At 39.1% G+C, this 14,525-nt stretch overlaps 1 protein-coding gene across 3 annotated transcripts in view; it reads right to left on the bottom strand.

Moving 5' to 3' along the window:
* Nucleotides 1-698: 698 nt before the first annotated feature.
* LOC132092689 (butyrophilin-like protein 2) overlaps nucleotides 699-14,525 on the bottom strand; it is a 45,316-nt gene continuing 31,489 nt past the window's right edge. For all 3 annotated transcript variants that reach the window (XM_059499149.1, XM_059499070.1, XM_059499230.1), the window contains exons 3-6: nucleotides 4,730-5,077; nucleotides 4,286-4,633; nucleotides 2,427-2,525; nucleotides 699-1,057 (exon numbers count right to left, since the gene is read on the bottom strand). In XM_059499149.1, the coding sequence (XP_059355132.1) occupies nucleotides 714-1,057; nucleotides 2,427-2,525; nucleotides 4,286-4,633; nucleotides 4,730-5,077 (1,139 nt within the window). In that variant the 3' untranslated portion in view covers nucleotides 699-713. The remainder of the gene's footprint in view (nucleotides 1,058-2,426; nucleotides 2,526-4,285; nucleotides 4,634-4,729; nucleotides 5,078-14,525) is intronic.

A 14,525-nucleotide genomic window follows, 5' to 3' on the forward strand; every position in this document is an offset into this window, starting at 1 on the left:
AATTCAATTTCTAATGCAGGATAAGATCATATTAGAGGGGATTAAACATGTACAAATCCCATCCAGGAAAACATGAACATCTCACAGTTATATTCAGGACTGGAATCACATCGACTAGTTATGATCAATCAAATCTGATACCATGAATAATCAACCTAATAAAACTCATATATTGATTAGGCTCAGTGCTCTTTTCTGTTTTATCAGTTCACTTACCATTTAATAACGTGATACCTAGGGAGAAAGAAGAACAATAACAACATGTCAGTCAAAATGAACAAAAGCTTTAAATGTTAAATGTTCCATTATTGTTTAATTATTAAAACTATATTCAATTATTTGCTTGTAAGCTATTATTAATGATATTTTAGTGGCATGTGCTGATAGTAGAAATGTCTTGTGTTTTTGGTGTTCACTATCACATCAGTGAATGCACAGCAGACACAAAGAGCATGTGTTTAAAACATTAGATTTGGTGTTGAGAAACAAGACACAAATATTGAGTTACTTAGTATTTGTCAAACTTTAGTGGAACATGTTCATAGTTCATGTGATGAAGACGTTTTAATTGTGATTTAAGAGCTGAAACACTGCTCTAGGTCACTGCACAGACTTATTTGTGACAATTTATGACTGAACATGCTTCATGGTGAAGTCTATAAAGACTAATTTCATTCTAATATAATGATTAAACAGCATACATTTGTATCTATTCACTTACCCTTTTCCACAGTAATCTGAGTTGAAAACACAGATTTCTGTTTGCTGTAAACTCTACATGTGTATTCTCCAGCATCTTCTTCTCTCAGATCGTCCAGACGGAGGGAGAAGTTTCCCTGCTGAATCTGATCAGTGAAGAAATGAGCTCTGTTCTGATAATCCTGCTGCTGTTTCTCTGTTTGACTCTCTCTGTCCTGATACAGATGAACTAAAGTGTCTTTTCTTCTCCACTCCACCTTCAGATCCTCCGTTTCTAAAGGTTTAACTCTATAACACTTCAGAACCATTGAAGATCCCAGATCAACATGTCTGTTTTGAGAATATGTCACAGTTAACCCTGAGAATGAAAAGAGTTTGTTAGTACTGTGAAATATCTAGAAGGTGAAAAACATGATGTACATAAATACACACATACTGTAATATAAAACAATAATGAAACATAAGTACAGTACTCAGAGCAGTGTTCGGAGGCAAAGCTGTTAATCGTTCTATAATTATTTAATTTCAGCAACACTGATTAGCAGAGGATAGTAACAACTGCTCCTTCAGCTGTGTTAAATATGATCAAATATGAATACTGTAGGAGCCATTTTCTGTATTGTGTAATATTGTTGTCCACCATGGTGTAATTAGAGCCCCTGTGTAGAGAGCTGGGGTCGTAGGTAATGGGGAAGCACGAGGGTTTCGACCGTGCTGAAGGGTAACTTGCAAGAATGTGGATTGTGCAGTATGTGGAGATATTAACTTTGTGCACGAAGGAAGGGGAGCGGAGTCTGAGGCTTTGTTTATTCACTTGCACAAAATAAAGACATTCTGCTTGGATCTACGTCAGGATGCATGGACTCTGTTGTTGCATGTGTTAAATCCATGCTCACTCCTGTCATCAGCGACAACGGCTTACAGGAAAGACGTAACAAATGTGAATAGCAATCGTGTTATTTCTCCACTATATTGCAAAAACAATGATCGTTTTCAATGGCACACAAGTTTTTCTCAGTTGCTTTAGCACATTTCTCAAATCCCAGTTGAAGCGTTGTTCATCCTCCTCATCATAGAGTCTCTTGTACACTTCTGAACAAATTGCCAGTGCTTTGCAACATTCATGTACTTGATTATGTTCAATTGTCTGCTGTGTCAAATTTTATTAAGTGCTATCGATTAAAGTGTTATACAGAATCAAATGATATTATATTGGTTCTCTGTTGATTAGTCTCACTGCCTAAAACATTAGGTTTAAGTCATTAAATACAAACTCGTTGAATCATTCTGCTGATCTTTCTTATTATCAGTCCTGCAAAAGAATCAAGTATTTACTTCTGTTTCTGACCGAGTGGCTTTAGCACATCTGTCTGCTTGAAATGATGTTCGTAAAACACTGCATTAAATAATTAATTACTATCTACTAAGTCTAAGAACTCAATGTCCTTCATTTCTGACATTAGATTTCATCATTTCACCATCTTACACTCATTTCTTTCTCTGTGATTGTTTTCAAATCTTTAAACAATTTTTCAATCTTTAGATAAAGGCTTCAAATGAAGTTTATTGTGTGTTTGTCTGTTATTGTATCATTCTGATCATGTGAAAGTCTGACTGAAACACTGAAGGCTATTCACACATCATAAACACATATAGCTTGCACTCTTCTCTGTTTCCTCTCAATCTTCAAGTCCCAAATAAAGTACAGTAAATAATAATATGTGTACCGTTCTGATTTCTGCAGTAGATCAGACAGCAGAGCAGAAGAGCAGATCCAGACGCAGAAACACAGAGAATCAACATCACGATGTGTGAAACAGAGAAACCTGAAAAACACAGACATCACACTGAATACAAGAGTTATGGGCTTTTCTTTTATACTGCCCTAAAATTGTTTAATTGTATTGTTTATTTGTGCAAATATGTTTCTATCACACACACACACACACACACACATTTCCATGTTTTATGAGGACATCCCATAGGCGTAATAGTGTTTATACTGTATAAACTAGGGTGACCATACATCCTCTTTCCCTAACACCTCCTGGCCAGGATTTCTATATTGCCTAATAAACATTTGACCAATAACATGCAGGCATTGTATAATAAACATAATCAACCAATAGTGGCAGGTGGGATCTACAGAGACTGGTCAAAGTGATAAAAATACACAAATGTGTGTTCGACTAGAAGCAGCTGCACAGACTGATCAGTGTTTGACATCAAAGTACTGCGAGAGCGATTTCAAAACATAAGGAGTCGCCTGCTCTCTTACTTTTAGGTACTTTGATGTCATATCATACAACGATTGGATATTTTAGGGAATATAGAAATCCTGGCTAAGATGTGTCCAGGAAAAAGAGGACGTATTGTCACCATTTATAAACTGTATTTCCTATCCCCTTAATCTGGGCTCAGACTACATGAGTTTTAGGCTGATTTATCCCTCTCAATAACCTGAGAAATAATCTTGTCCAGGACCTCGATCAGTTCTGATGTTCAGCAGAGATTATCTGGGAATGTGAGGTGTTCACAGATTGAATTTTATGATTACAGCTATGATTACTTCAGTACTGTCACAGCAGCCGATGTGCAACTGCAAAACAAGTGAAGATGGAGGAATGGCTTGTGGAAAGTAGACATGACTCCCCATATAACGTGTCAAAAACATACAGACAAAGAGAAGATCTACCAGGGAAGATCTAATCTGTTAGGATTTAAAAAATCTTGTTGTGGGAGCCTGGCTCTAACCTAACCCTACCCCAAAAGCTACCCCTCACACAAAGCTTTCTGCTATTGTAGATTTTCAAAACATAATTTTAAGATAAGATTATTTTAAGAGATAAGATTTATAAGCTTGCTTCCTCACGGGGACCAAAAAATGTCAAAGTTTACTAGTATTGCTATCTTTGTGGGGACATTTTGCATGTTGCAGGGTTCCTGCAGGCCCTTAAAAAGTATTACTTTTAAGGCAACCCCTTCCCCTAAACCTACCCTTCACAGAAACATCTGCAGAACACTAGATTTAAGCAAAAACATGTTTTGGCCAATTTATAAGCCTTTTTATACTAGTGAGGACCAGTAAAATGTCTTCACTAGTGGTTGTCAAAGTATTTCACGATTTAAGAGCGGACATTTGGCCCTCACAAGTATAGTTAAACAAGTACAAACACATTCACAGACGCTGGTATATGTGGTTTACGGGGACTCCCCATAAACGTAATGGTTTTTAGACCATACACACTGTGTTTTCTATCCCCTTACCCTACCCCTCACAAAGGAAGTGTCCTCATAAACCATGTTTACATTGTACAACCCATGTCTTCATATACATTCCTTACAAACCATATATACCACACACACACACACACCCACCTCTGTAGCACAACAATCCTGCATTTAAGGTTATTTAGCATTTACTATCACATCCAGGAATAATCATTCAGACATACTGTAAATTAATTATAGAAATATCTGACAGTTACAAAGTACTGTAAGCTAGACATAACTAAACAACAAAAACTAATTTGTTTCTTTAGGTCCCAGTTATTATGTATGCATATATTTATCCATTAGACCTCACCCAGTCGCTCCAGTTCTACAGTTGTATTGGCTGAAAGTCCTCCAGCAAACACCTCACACATGTAAACTCCTTTATCCTCAGTTCTGATGCTCTTCAGTCTGAGAGAGAAGTTTAATTTGGGGATTTCAGCAGTGAAGAACTCAACTCTGTCTTTGTATCGCTCATCTGATGAGTCTGGTAAAGTCTTATTATCTTGGAAGAGCAGAACCTGAATATTTTCATCTGTTTTCTTCCATGTAACGTCGATGTGTTCAGGTGTGATGTGAGAGTCTACAGAGCAGCTCAGAGTGACATCTTCACCCACAGATGCAGATATGGACACATCTGAGGCTGACACTCGCAAACGTACTGAAATAATACAAATACAACTGAAATATGAGCATCAAATATTCTCACAAAATACTAGATTGACTTTCTACTACAACTAATTGGGTTTTGACTCACCAACATCAACGTTTATTTGAACCACAGTCTCACCAGACTCTTGCTGACTGTGAACTGTACATGTGTATCGTCCCTCATCTTCAGCTCTCAGATCGTCCAAACGGAGGGAGAAGTTTCCATGTTGAAACTCCTCAGTAAAGAAATTAGCTCTGTTCTGATAATCCTCCTGCTGGACTTCTGTTTGACTCTTACCATCCTGATACAGATGAACTAAAGTCTCAGAGTCTGGTCTTCTCCATTCCACCTCCAGATCCTCCACTGGTAAAGGTTTATCAACATAACAGAGCAAAACCACTGAAGATCCCAGAGGAGCCACCAGAGGAGCAGACGGACCACGCACAGTCAACCCTGAAAACAAGGTTTTCCCCATAGAAAGAGAAAAAGAAAAGTGAAATACAGCTTGTTTTGTAGTCAAAATCGATAATCACAATTTTAGCAGTCAACATTTGCATCCCTATTTTATCTCATGCATTTTTTGTTGAAATTTTATAGCTTATTTCGTCAAAAAAAAAAACACACAACTGATCAATATGCTTAAAAAAAACAATCAGTTAATCAAACATATTAAATGACACAATATCAAAATATGAAGAAATAAAGAAAAAAAATTGACCACAACGTGTATATTTCAAGCAATGGATCATATACATCAAATTGTGGAACAATTGTTGTATGTTGGAGTTGACCAGAAAGTCGACACAATAACTTGTTTGAGATCAGTAAGATCTGTAATGTTTTTAATGAAGTCTCTTATACTCATCAAAGATGTCTTTTCCTGGAGATGAACCATAGCGTCTCAAATGAAAAAACCGCTGCACTCTCAAGCGCTCATAGCTGGGCATTTTCAGCAGAGCGCCTGACGTTTTCAGCTGGCAAAAAAACACTTTTGTGGACGTGCAGCCTAAAGTTGGGCGTACACTGTGCGATTCTGATAGTCAGAACTTCGTACGGCCTCGCACATCACGATGAGTTTATCTGAAAATCATACGGAGGCAGTCACAGATGATACAAATTTCCTACGATTTTTACAAACTCTGACGTAAGAATTATATTTCACACCATTCATAAAAATATGGATCCTGAGGACGAAATAGTTTTCTTTGTGGCAGCCAGGTTTTAAATTGGGCTGGAGCTGGGCCCCGGCACATAGACTCCAGGGCTCGACATTAGTGCTCCATTAACGCCAGACAAGTAACATAAATAAAACATCAGTAACCAATAACAACGATGTAAACACCAAAACGCAAGTATAATTCAAATTTTATTACATTTAGAGTAAGTGGCGAATAGTGGATATAGCTACTTATGTTTCATTAGCCCATGCATAAACATCTGATGAATCTGCCTTTTGAACTAATAGATTGGATGAATGACACCTATACTGGCATTTTAACTTCGTTGAAAAGTATAATCTCCACCATCATTTCTTGTTTGTATATTCAAAAATATTTTAAATAATCTCATATTATTTAATGCAGTTGTATTTTTCCGTGTAAATGATTTAATTTGATAAGGTATAGGTAAATCACATTATTATAATTTAGTTTATAGATCAAATCTAATAATTTGAAATGAAAGAATATTGAGGTTAGTGGAAAATGCCCTCTATAAACACTCCAAGCTGACGGTCAGTCGATGGCCAGTGATGCTTTGGCTAGTTTGTTTGGTGCGTTCCACTCATCGGCTCTCGTTGGGCTCACGTCGGTGGCACAGAACGCATGTGTTAGTTTCCTGTCAGCTGTAGTTGTGTGGTGTGTTCGAACACAGTATTTCGGTCTGACGCTGCCAACGCGAGGCGACAACACCGTCAGCTTTCGTCGTGTTTCGTTTCAGTTTTCGTAGTAGTGTTGTCAAAAGACTCACTACTTCGGTACCAAGTCGGTACAAAAAAAAAATGAAAATGTTACGGTACAATGTTTCTTTAAGTACCGGTGGTACGGAGTACCCGGTCAAATCCAGTTCTTGATGCATACAGCGCTATGATTTCCACGAACCAGAAAACGCAGACGGAGTCTCAAAATCCAGTCATGAAAATGAAACTTACATATTAATATGGACAGTCACTGAATTTGTCAAAGTTAGCATAAATAAATCAAATCAAATATCCATATGGACCAGTATCTGTAAATGTTAAGCCGCAAAAGTTGTTTGAAATATGAATCCTGCGTGTTCTGTGCATCTCTGTGTGAATGAATGAATGGTTTGTTTACTACATAGACTGAAGCGCTTGACGCTTGCAGTGATTTCAGCATCTGCCGTCTCAGTGAGGACATAAATACATAAACAACATCACCAGAACTGTTCTGAGTCACTTCACAAGCATTTTACCGTTTCATTTGAGTAAAACCAGTGTCAATTTAAAGGTATTCACAGAAACCCATCAAAATAAAAGTTAATTTTTATATAAAGGCATTGTGCTAGAAATATTACTATTATTTAGTAGAATGTATGTGATACTGCTACTACTGTTGAAAAGATTAATAAAACTTTATTTTTTAAAGAAATAAATCACACAATATCAAGTCAAGTCTGCTTTATTGTCAATTCTTCCACATGTACAGTACGTACATACAGAGAATCGAAATTGCGTTACTCTCAGACCCCCCGTGCATACAGATAATATTAACTGTAGAGCCTAAAAATCTAGATCAAATATAAAATATAAGAAACAACTACACAATAAGGGAATGTAAAAAAGACATAATAATATTAAAAATAAAGTTAAATAAAGCAGCGCAAGGCATGGCAGATAGAGTGCAAATCAATGAAGTGAACAACAGTGCAGATAAAAGATTTTTAGTGCAAAAAAGAAGCTTATTCAGTCTGATTAAAGTGAGAAAGGGCTCCAGAGCAGTTATTTTATTTAACTGACTGAAGAGGTACTAGAGTGACATCAATTCCATGCTGAATGAGGTAGTGAGCAGACCAATGCTGCACAAAGTGACTGGTGCATGTCATCGTATATTAGCGGCGGTGGAAGGACTTGGGAATGTGGGATCTGGCGGTGGGGGGGGGGGGGGGGGGGGTGGGGTTCAAAGTTCAGTGGTGCCTGTGGCAGAAGAGGGGAGGGGGGGCAAGTTCGGGAGGGAGTTTAGCTTCCTGACAGCCATGGGTGAGTGGGATCACCTGCGATGCAGAGGGCTTTGCGAGTGAGACGGGTTCCGTAAATGTCCTGGAGGGAGGGGAGAGAGACACCAATGATCTTCTCAGCTGCTCTCACTATGCGTTGTAGAGTCTTTCGGCAGTCTTTCGCCATGTTGCAGGCGCCATACCACACAGTGATGCAGCTCGTCAGGATGCTCTCGATGGTGCCTCTGTAGAAGGTGTACATGATGGGGGGCGGGGCTCTGGCTCTTCTCAGTTTGCGGAGGAAGTAGAGACCCTGTTGTGATTTTTGGCCAGTGCTGCGGTGTTTTCAGTCCAGGAGAGGTCCTCTGTAATGTGCACACCCAGGAACTTGGTGCTGCTCACTCTCTCCACAGTCGCACAGTTGATGGTCAGAGGAACGTGCTGAGTGTGTGCTCTCCTGAAGTCAACAACAATCTACTTCGTCTTCTCCACGTTCAGAGAGATTGTTGTCCCTGCACCACTTGGCCAGGCGGCTCACCTCACTCCTGTAGTTTGTCTCATCTTAGTTGCTAATGAGACCCACCACAGTTGTGTCATCCACAAACTTAATGAAGAGGTTGGAGCTGTGTTCCATGTTTTAATTTTAATAGCAAATCCTTTTTATTAACCAAAAAAAGGTGTTTAAATTTCATTAATTAAAAGACAAATTAAATTTGGGTGAAACTTGTTTACTGTTTTTCATAAATTATATTACTTGTAGAAAAACCTTAAATACAACTGTAAATAAATATAAAGAATGGCACTGGTTTTATTTTTAGTGATAAAAAGTGTGTGTGTTTTTTGTGAATTAGCATATATTTTTGTGTTTTGCTTTGGTACCGAAATTGGTACCGAGAACCGTGGATTTTCACTGGTATCGGGGCCGAATACTGACAATTTTGGTACCGTGACAACACTAACCGCTAGTTCTTTGAATTCAGCTTGGTGTGTCCGGGCCTTAAAGGTTAAAAAAATGCCCTTGGATAAAATATTAAAAACATGCAGATTTATATGTCACAGCTGATAGAAAACCAAATTTTGATTTTCAAAGATTTATTATAAAGTTTTATTATTAGTTTTTCCCAAAATGCAGTACATTTACATTACACTTTTTTTCATATTGAAACTGTTGAAAATACACAACATAGTTAACCAATCCACACATGACATGCTCTGAACTCTGAACTCAATACAAATCTTATATACACAGACTGGACTAAAAATACATTCAATCAGTCATCGCTCCCAAAATGAATTCATCGGGTCATCTTGTTAATGCTATAAATTAATTACAACAATAAAAGAAAATTTCATCATGAACATACATGAACAACAAAATCACATTAAACCACAGAAATTCCAAAATTATATTTCCCTTACATTCAACTAGCTACCAAAAGTGCATTCATCTTTGCCATGTTACATTCATTTAGTGACTAGTGCTATATGCTCTATTAACAAAAACATTAATGGCATTAATAAAAAGGTTACACTGACAAGCTATGCAATATCACGTTCACAATCGAATGCGACTCATCTGCGATTATGAATGCGATATTGCATAACTTGTCAGTGATCTATGGCTCTGTTTATTAAATGCCATTCCATTTGAAAACAGGTGATGGAGATTTACCGCCAATCAGGAAACCGGCTTTACTGACGAGATGCGCGTGACAATCGCATGCGATATATCGCCCAGCCCTACTTCAAGCTCAACAAAGAACTGACTTCATTCCAGACTGAATCTTTCTGTACAACCAAGGGTTGGTGAGTGTAACTCTATCCAAAAGAACCTTTAAGACCAGTACAAATTTGTTATCCTCTGGGCCGTCAGAGAAGAGTTAACAGACAGCTGTAGGATTTGGTTAGCTAAGTTATCCTCTAAAAAATTGCTTTAGAGATGAAAGTCCTCTGTTTAGGCAGGGAAGATTAACATTACGTGTTAATATTCGTTATCCTGTTTCGGCAGGGAAAAATTGGTTACCCTCGGTCTCGGCAGGGAAGTTTAGCATAAAGTGCTAGAAGTTTGTGTTATCCTCTGTTTCGGCAGGGAAGTTTAGCATCACGTGCTAATATTTGGTATTAGTGTTTTGATTGTGTGGTAACAAAGAAACTCACAAAATGTTTAGAAAGAATGCTAGATTGATCCCCACTCCTTTGTGGTCAGATACCAAATTCGAATCACTGTTAGGAGTGCAAATAAACCTAATAGTCACTGGGAAAGTTAGACAATAACTAACTCAGAAATATGATATCCATCCAGACAAGACTTGGTCTGTAGATGAGTGTAAATAGGTACTAGGAGCATGTATTCGCAATAACAATTTGAAAAGCATTATCTGCTGCCACAGAGAATTTCCTTTAGCACTAGCTACGCAACAGTCTCAGCGTAACTCAGAACTAGAGGAACAGAACAAAGAGCTCTGAGCTAGAGTATTCTCTTTGACTAAGAAATTGAACCGCAACAAAGCTGCAGCAAAAACTGATGTTGAAGAAGTTAGTCAGCCTGATAACACTTATCCTGACTTATAAGCTTTCTTTGAAACAGATGAAGCCATACAATCAGTAACTGATGTGCCTGTAGATTCAGTGAAGGTATGTGGTGCTAGGAGAAGATCTCAAGGAATTGAGGGAATTTAAAATGTTCCTCTCAACCCCTCTGTTGTCCAAGTACAAACTTTTGCCAAAGTTCCAGGACCTAAAGATATAGAGCAGTGGTCTCCAACATGGTGCCCGCGGGCACCTGGTAGCCCGCGTGGAGTCTCTGAGTCGCCCGCCGAGCACGTTCTATAAATAGCCTGAATTGTAATCTTTCATTTTTTTTTTCTTTTTTATGATAATGGCATAAAATGAGAAAATAACTATTGGTGACATTTCATATACCATTAAAGCATAATAAAATAATTCAACAATTTAAAATATCTAGAATCTGCACGTCTCTCTATCTCTCTCTTTCTGCGTCTCGTGCGCGCACCTCTCTCTCTCTCTCTCGCTCTGCGCGCGCGCATCTCTCTGTCTCTCTCTCTCGCTTTGCGTCTCGTGCGCGCACCTCTGTTGTTCTCTCTGCGTATCGCGCGGCAGAGGAGCAGCGTTTTAATTTAGTTAAACACAGATATTATGTTGCTTTTCTAATTTTACATGCAAGTACAACCCGAATTCCGGAAAAGTTGGGACGTTTTTTAAATTTTAATAAAATGAAAACTAAAAGACTTTCAAATCACATGAGCCAATATTTTATTCACAATAGAACATAGATAACATAGCAAATGTTTAAACTGAGAAAGTTTACAATTTTATGCACAAAATGAGCTCATTTCTATTTTGATTTCTGCTACAGGTCTCAAAATAGTTGGGACGGGGCATGTTTGCCATGGTGTAGCATCTCCTTTTCTTTTCAAAACAGTTTGAAGACGTCTGGGCATTGAGGCTATGAGTTGCTGGAGTTTTGCTGTTGGAATTTGGTCCCATTCTTGCCTTATATAGATTTCCAGCTGCTGAAGAGTTCGTGGTCGTCTTTGACGTATTTTTCGTTTAATGATGCGCCAAATGTTCTCTATAGGTGAAAGATCTGGACTGCAGGCAGGCCAGGTTAGCACCCGGACTCTTCTACGACGAAGTCATGCTGTTGTTATAGCTGCAGTATGTGGTTTTGCATTGTCCTGCTGAAATAAACAAGGCCTTCCCTGAAATAGACATTGTTTGGAGGGAAGCATATGTTGCTCTAAAACCTTTATATACCTTTCAGCATTCACAGAGCCTTCCAAAACATGCAAGCTGCCCATACCGTATGCACTTATGCACCCCTATACCATCAGAGATGCTGGCTTTTGAACTGAACGCTGATAACATGCTGGAAGGTCTCCCTCCTCTTTAGCCCGGAGGACACGGCGTCCGTGATTTCCAACAAGAATGTCAAATTTGGACTCGTCTGACCATAAAACACTATTCCACTTTGAAATAGTCCATTTTAAATGAGCCTTGGCCCACAGGACACGACGGCGCTTCTGGACCATGTTCACATATGGCTTCCTTTTTGCATGATAGAGCTTTAGTTGGCATCTGCTGATGGCATGGCGGATTGTGTTTACCGACAGTGGTTTCTGAAAGTATTCCTGGGCCCATTTAGTAATGTCATTGACACAATCATGCCGATGAGTGATGCAGTGTCGTCTGAGAGCCCGAAGACCACGGGCATCCAATAAAGGTCTCCGGCCTTGTCCCTTACGCACAGAGATTTCACCAGTTTCTCTGAATCTTTTGATGATGTTATGCACTGTAGATGATGAGATTTGCAAAGCCTTTGCAATTTGACGTTGAGGAACATTGTTTTTAAAGTTTTCCACAATTTTTTTACGCAGTCTTTCACAGATTGGAGAGCCTCTGCCCATCTTTACTTCTGAGAGACTCTGCTTCTCTAAGACAAAGCTTTTATAGCTAATCATGTTACAGACCTGATATCAATTAACTTAATTAATCACTAGATGTTCTCCCAGCTGAATCTTTTCAAAACTGCTTGCTTTTTTAGCCATTTGTTGCCCCCGTGCCAACTTTTTTGAGACCTGTAGCAGGCATTAAATTTTAAATGAGCTAATTAAGTGGATAAAAGTGTAAAATTTCTCAGTTTAAACATTTGCTACGTTATCTATGTTCTATTGTGAATAAAATATTGGCTCATGTGATTTGAAATTCCTTTAGTTTTCATTTTATTAAAATTTAAAAAACGTCCCAACTTTTCCGGAATTCGGGTTGTATGTAAAGTATATCATTCAGTCACTATTTCATATTTATGCCGTTGTTCTTTCTCCCTTTCCCCCCGTGATTTTGTCTATATCGCGAATATAAGACGACCCCCCATTTTTTAGGACAAAAAAGCCTATTTTTAGGACAAAAAAACTTGTCTTATATTCGGGTATATACGGTAATTATATATTCAATAGTCATAATATTTAACAATATTACTGTTTGCTGTTGTATTTTTCAAAACTTGAAACTTTGTGTGTGTGTGTGTGTGTGTGTGTGCGCGCGTGTGTATGCCTATATCAAACAAGTAGCCCTCAAGACTATTTTATCCCTTCAGGGAGCCCTCACTCACAAAAAGGTTGGAGACCCCTGATATAGAGAGACTATCCCAGAGCTTACCCTCAGCAGGCAAATTTTTTTTTTAATTTAGAAGAGCACTGATCAGCAAAATGCGTCTCTATAGTGTCTCTAGCTGAAGTCACCCATCTAATATCCCAACTTTTGACAAGAGTCCGAATTCAGTGATTTTGAATGAGTTCTGAGAGTGTTAAAGAACATTGTTGACCAAAAGTGGATTGGTCAAAGGTCACTAGTTGTGTACAGAAGGAGGCTGAAACTGTGAGTGAATACACTGAAAGATTTTGTCAGTCAGCAGTAACTTACAGTGGAATGGCTGATGCTCCTGAATAGGGCTGTGTGATATGGGGAAAATATCTAATAGCGATATTTTTTGACAGATATTGCGATTTGATTTGCGATTTTTAAATTTGCAAAGTCAAGCTTCAGCTTAATATTAGAACTGTATTTCTTTAGTCAATCATTAAAGTGTTACGTTACACTGTATTAGGGATTTTAAGAATGAGTGGAAAATGTGCTGAATGTTTCATTTCATCCAAGTGAAATTATCAAGCAGTTTGACTGAATTTACATTCGTTTTAAACGAGAGCCAGGCACGAACCTGCATCGAGCCTCATTCCATACTGCCAGATGCACTTGTGGAGATTTGCAGTGCAGGACCATGGCTCACGCCCTTGGTCCCGGACGCTGCTGTAACGCGGTCTGAAAACTTCTCTGTTTTACGGATGGACAGGACAGCCGAGGCCGGCAAATCCAAAGGCGGAGGAGTGTGTTTCATGATTAACAAGAAATGGTGTGACCCGAGGAATATCTCCACACTGTCGCGCTCCTGCTCGCCTCATCTGGAACATTTAACCATTATTTGCCGCCCATTCTATCTGCCTCGGGAGTTTTCATCGATCATCATAACTGCTGTTTACATCCCACCACAAGCAGACACCGATGCGCTCAGCGGCTACATCAACAAACATCCTGACGCTGCTATTATCATTGCTGGGGACTTTAACAAAGCCAAACTCAGGCAAGTTATGCCTAATTTTTATCAACATGTATCCTGTCCAACCAGAGGACCGAATACACTGGATCATTGCTACACTCAGTTTAAGAATGCCTACAAAGCTCGCTCACTACCGGCTTTCGGCAGATCGGACCATGCCGCCATTTTCCTCACACCGGAATATAAACAACGGCTCGTTCAAGATCCCCCGGTGCAGAGGGTGGTGACACGATGGTCCGCCCAATCAGAAGCAACGTTACAGGCGGCTCTTGACGTAGACTGGGACATGTTTCGCGCAAGTTCATCTGACGTCAGCGAGTTCACGGATGTAGCGTTAAGCTTTGTAAACACGCTAGCCGAACAAGCCACGAATACAATAACTACAAGGTCATTCTCAAATCAGAAACCGTGGGTGGACAGATCAATCCGTGCAGCAGTAAACAAACGAACTGTTGCTTACAACGCCGGTCTTCTGTCAGGAAACATGAGCGAGTACAAAGCATCGTGCTATGCTCTCCGGCGTGCAGTAAGAGCCGCCAAACACAGATACAGGGAACGCATAGAGTCACATTTCCAGCTAAATGACTCCCGACG

This window comes from Carassius carassius, chromosome 1, assembly GCF_963082965.1.
Source record: "Carassius carassius chromosome 1, fCarCar2.1, whole genome shotgun sequence".
Lineage (NCBI taxonomy): Eukaryota > Metazoa > Chordata > Actinopteri > Cypriniformes > Cyprinidae > Carassius > Carassius carassius.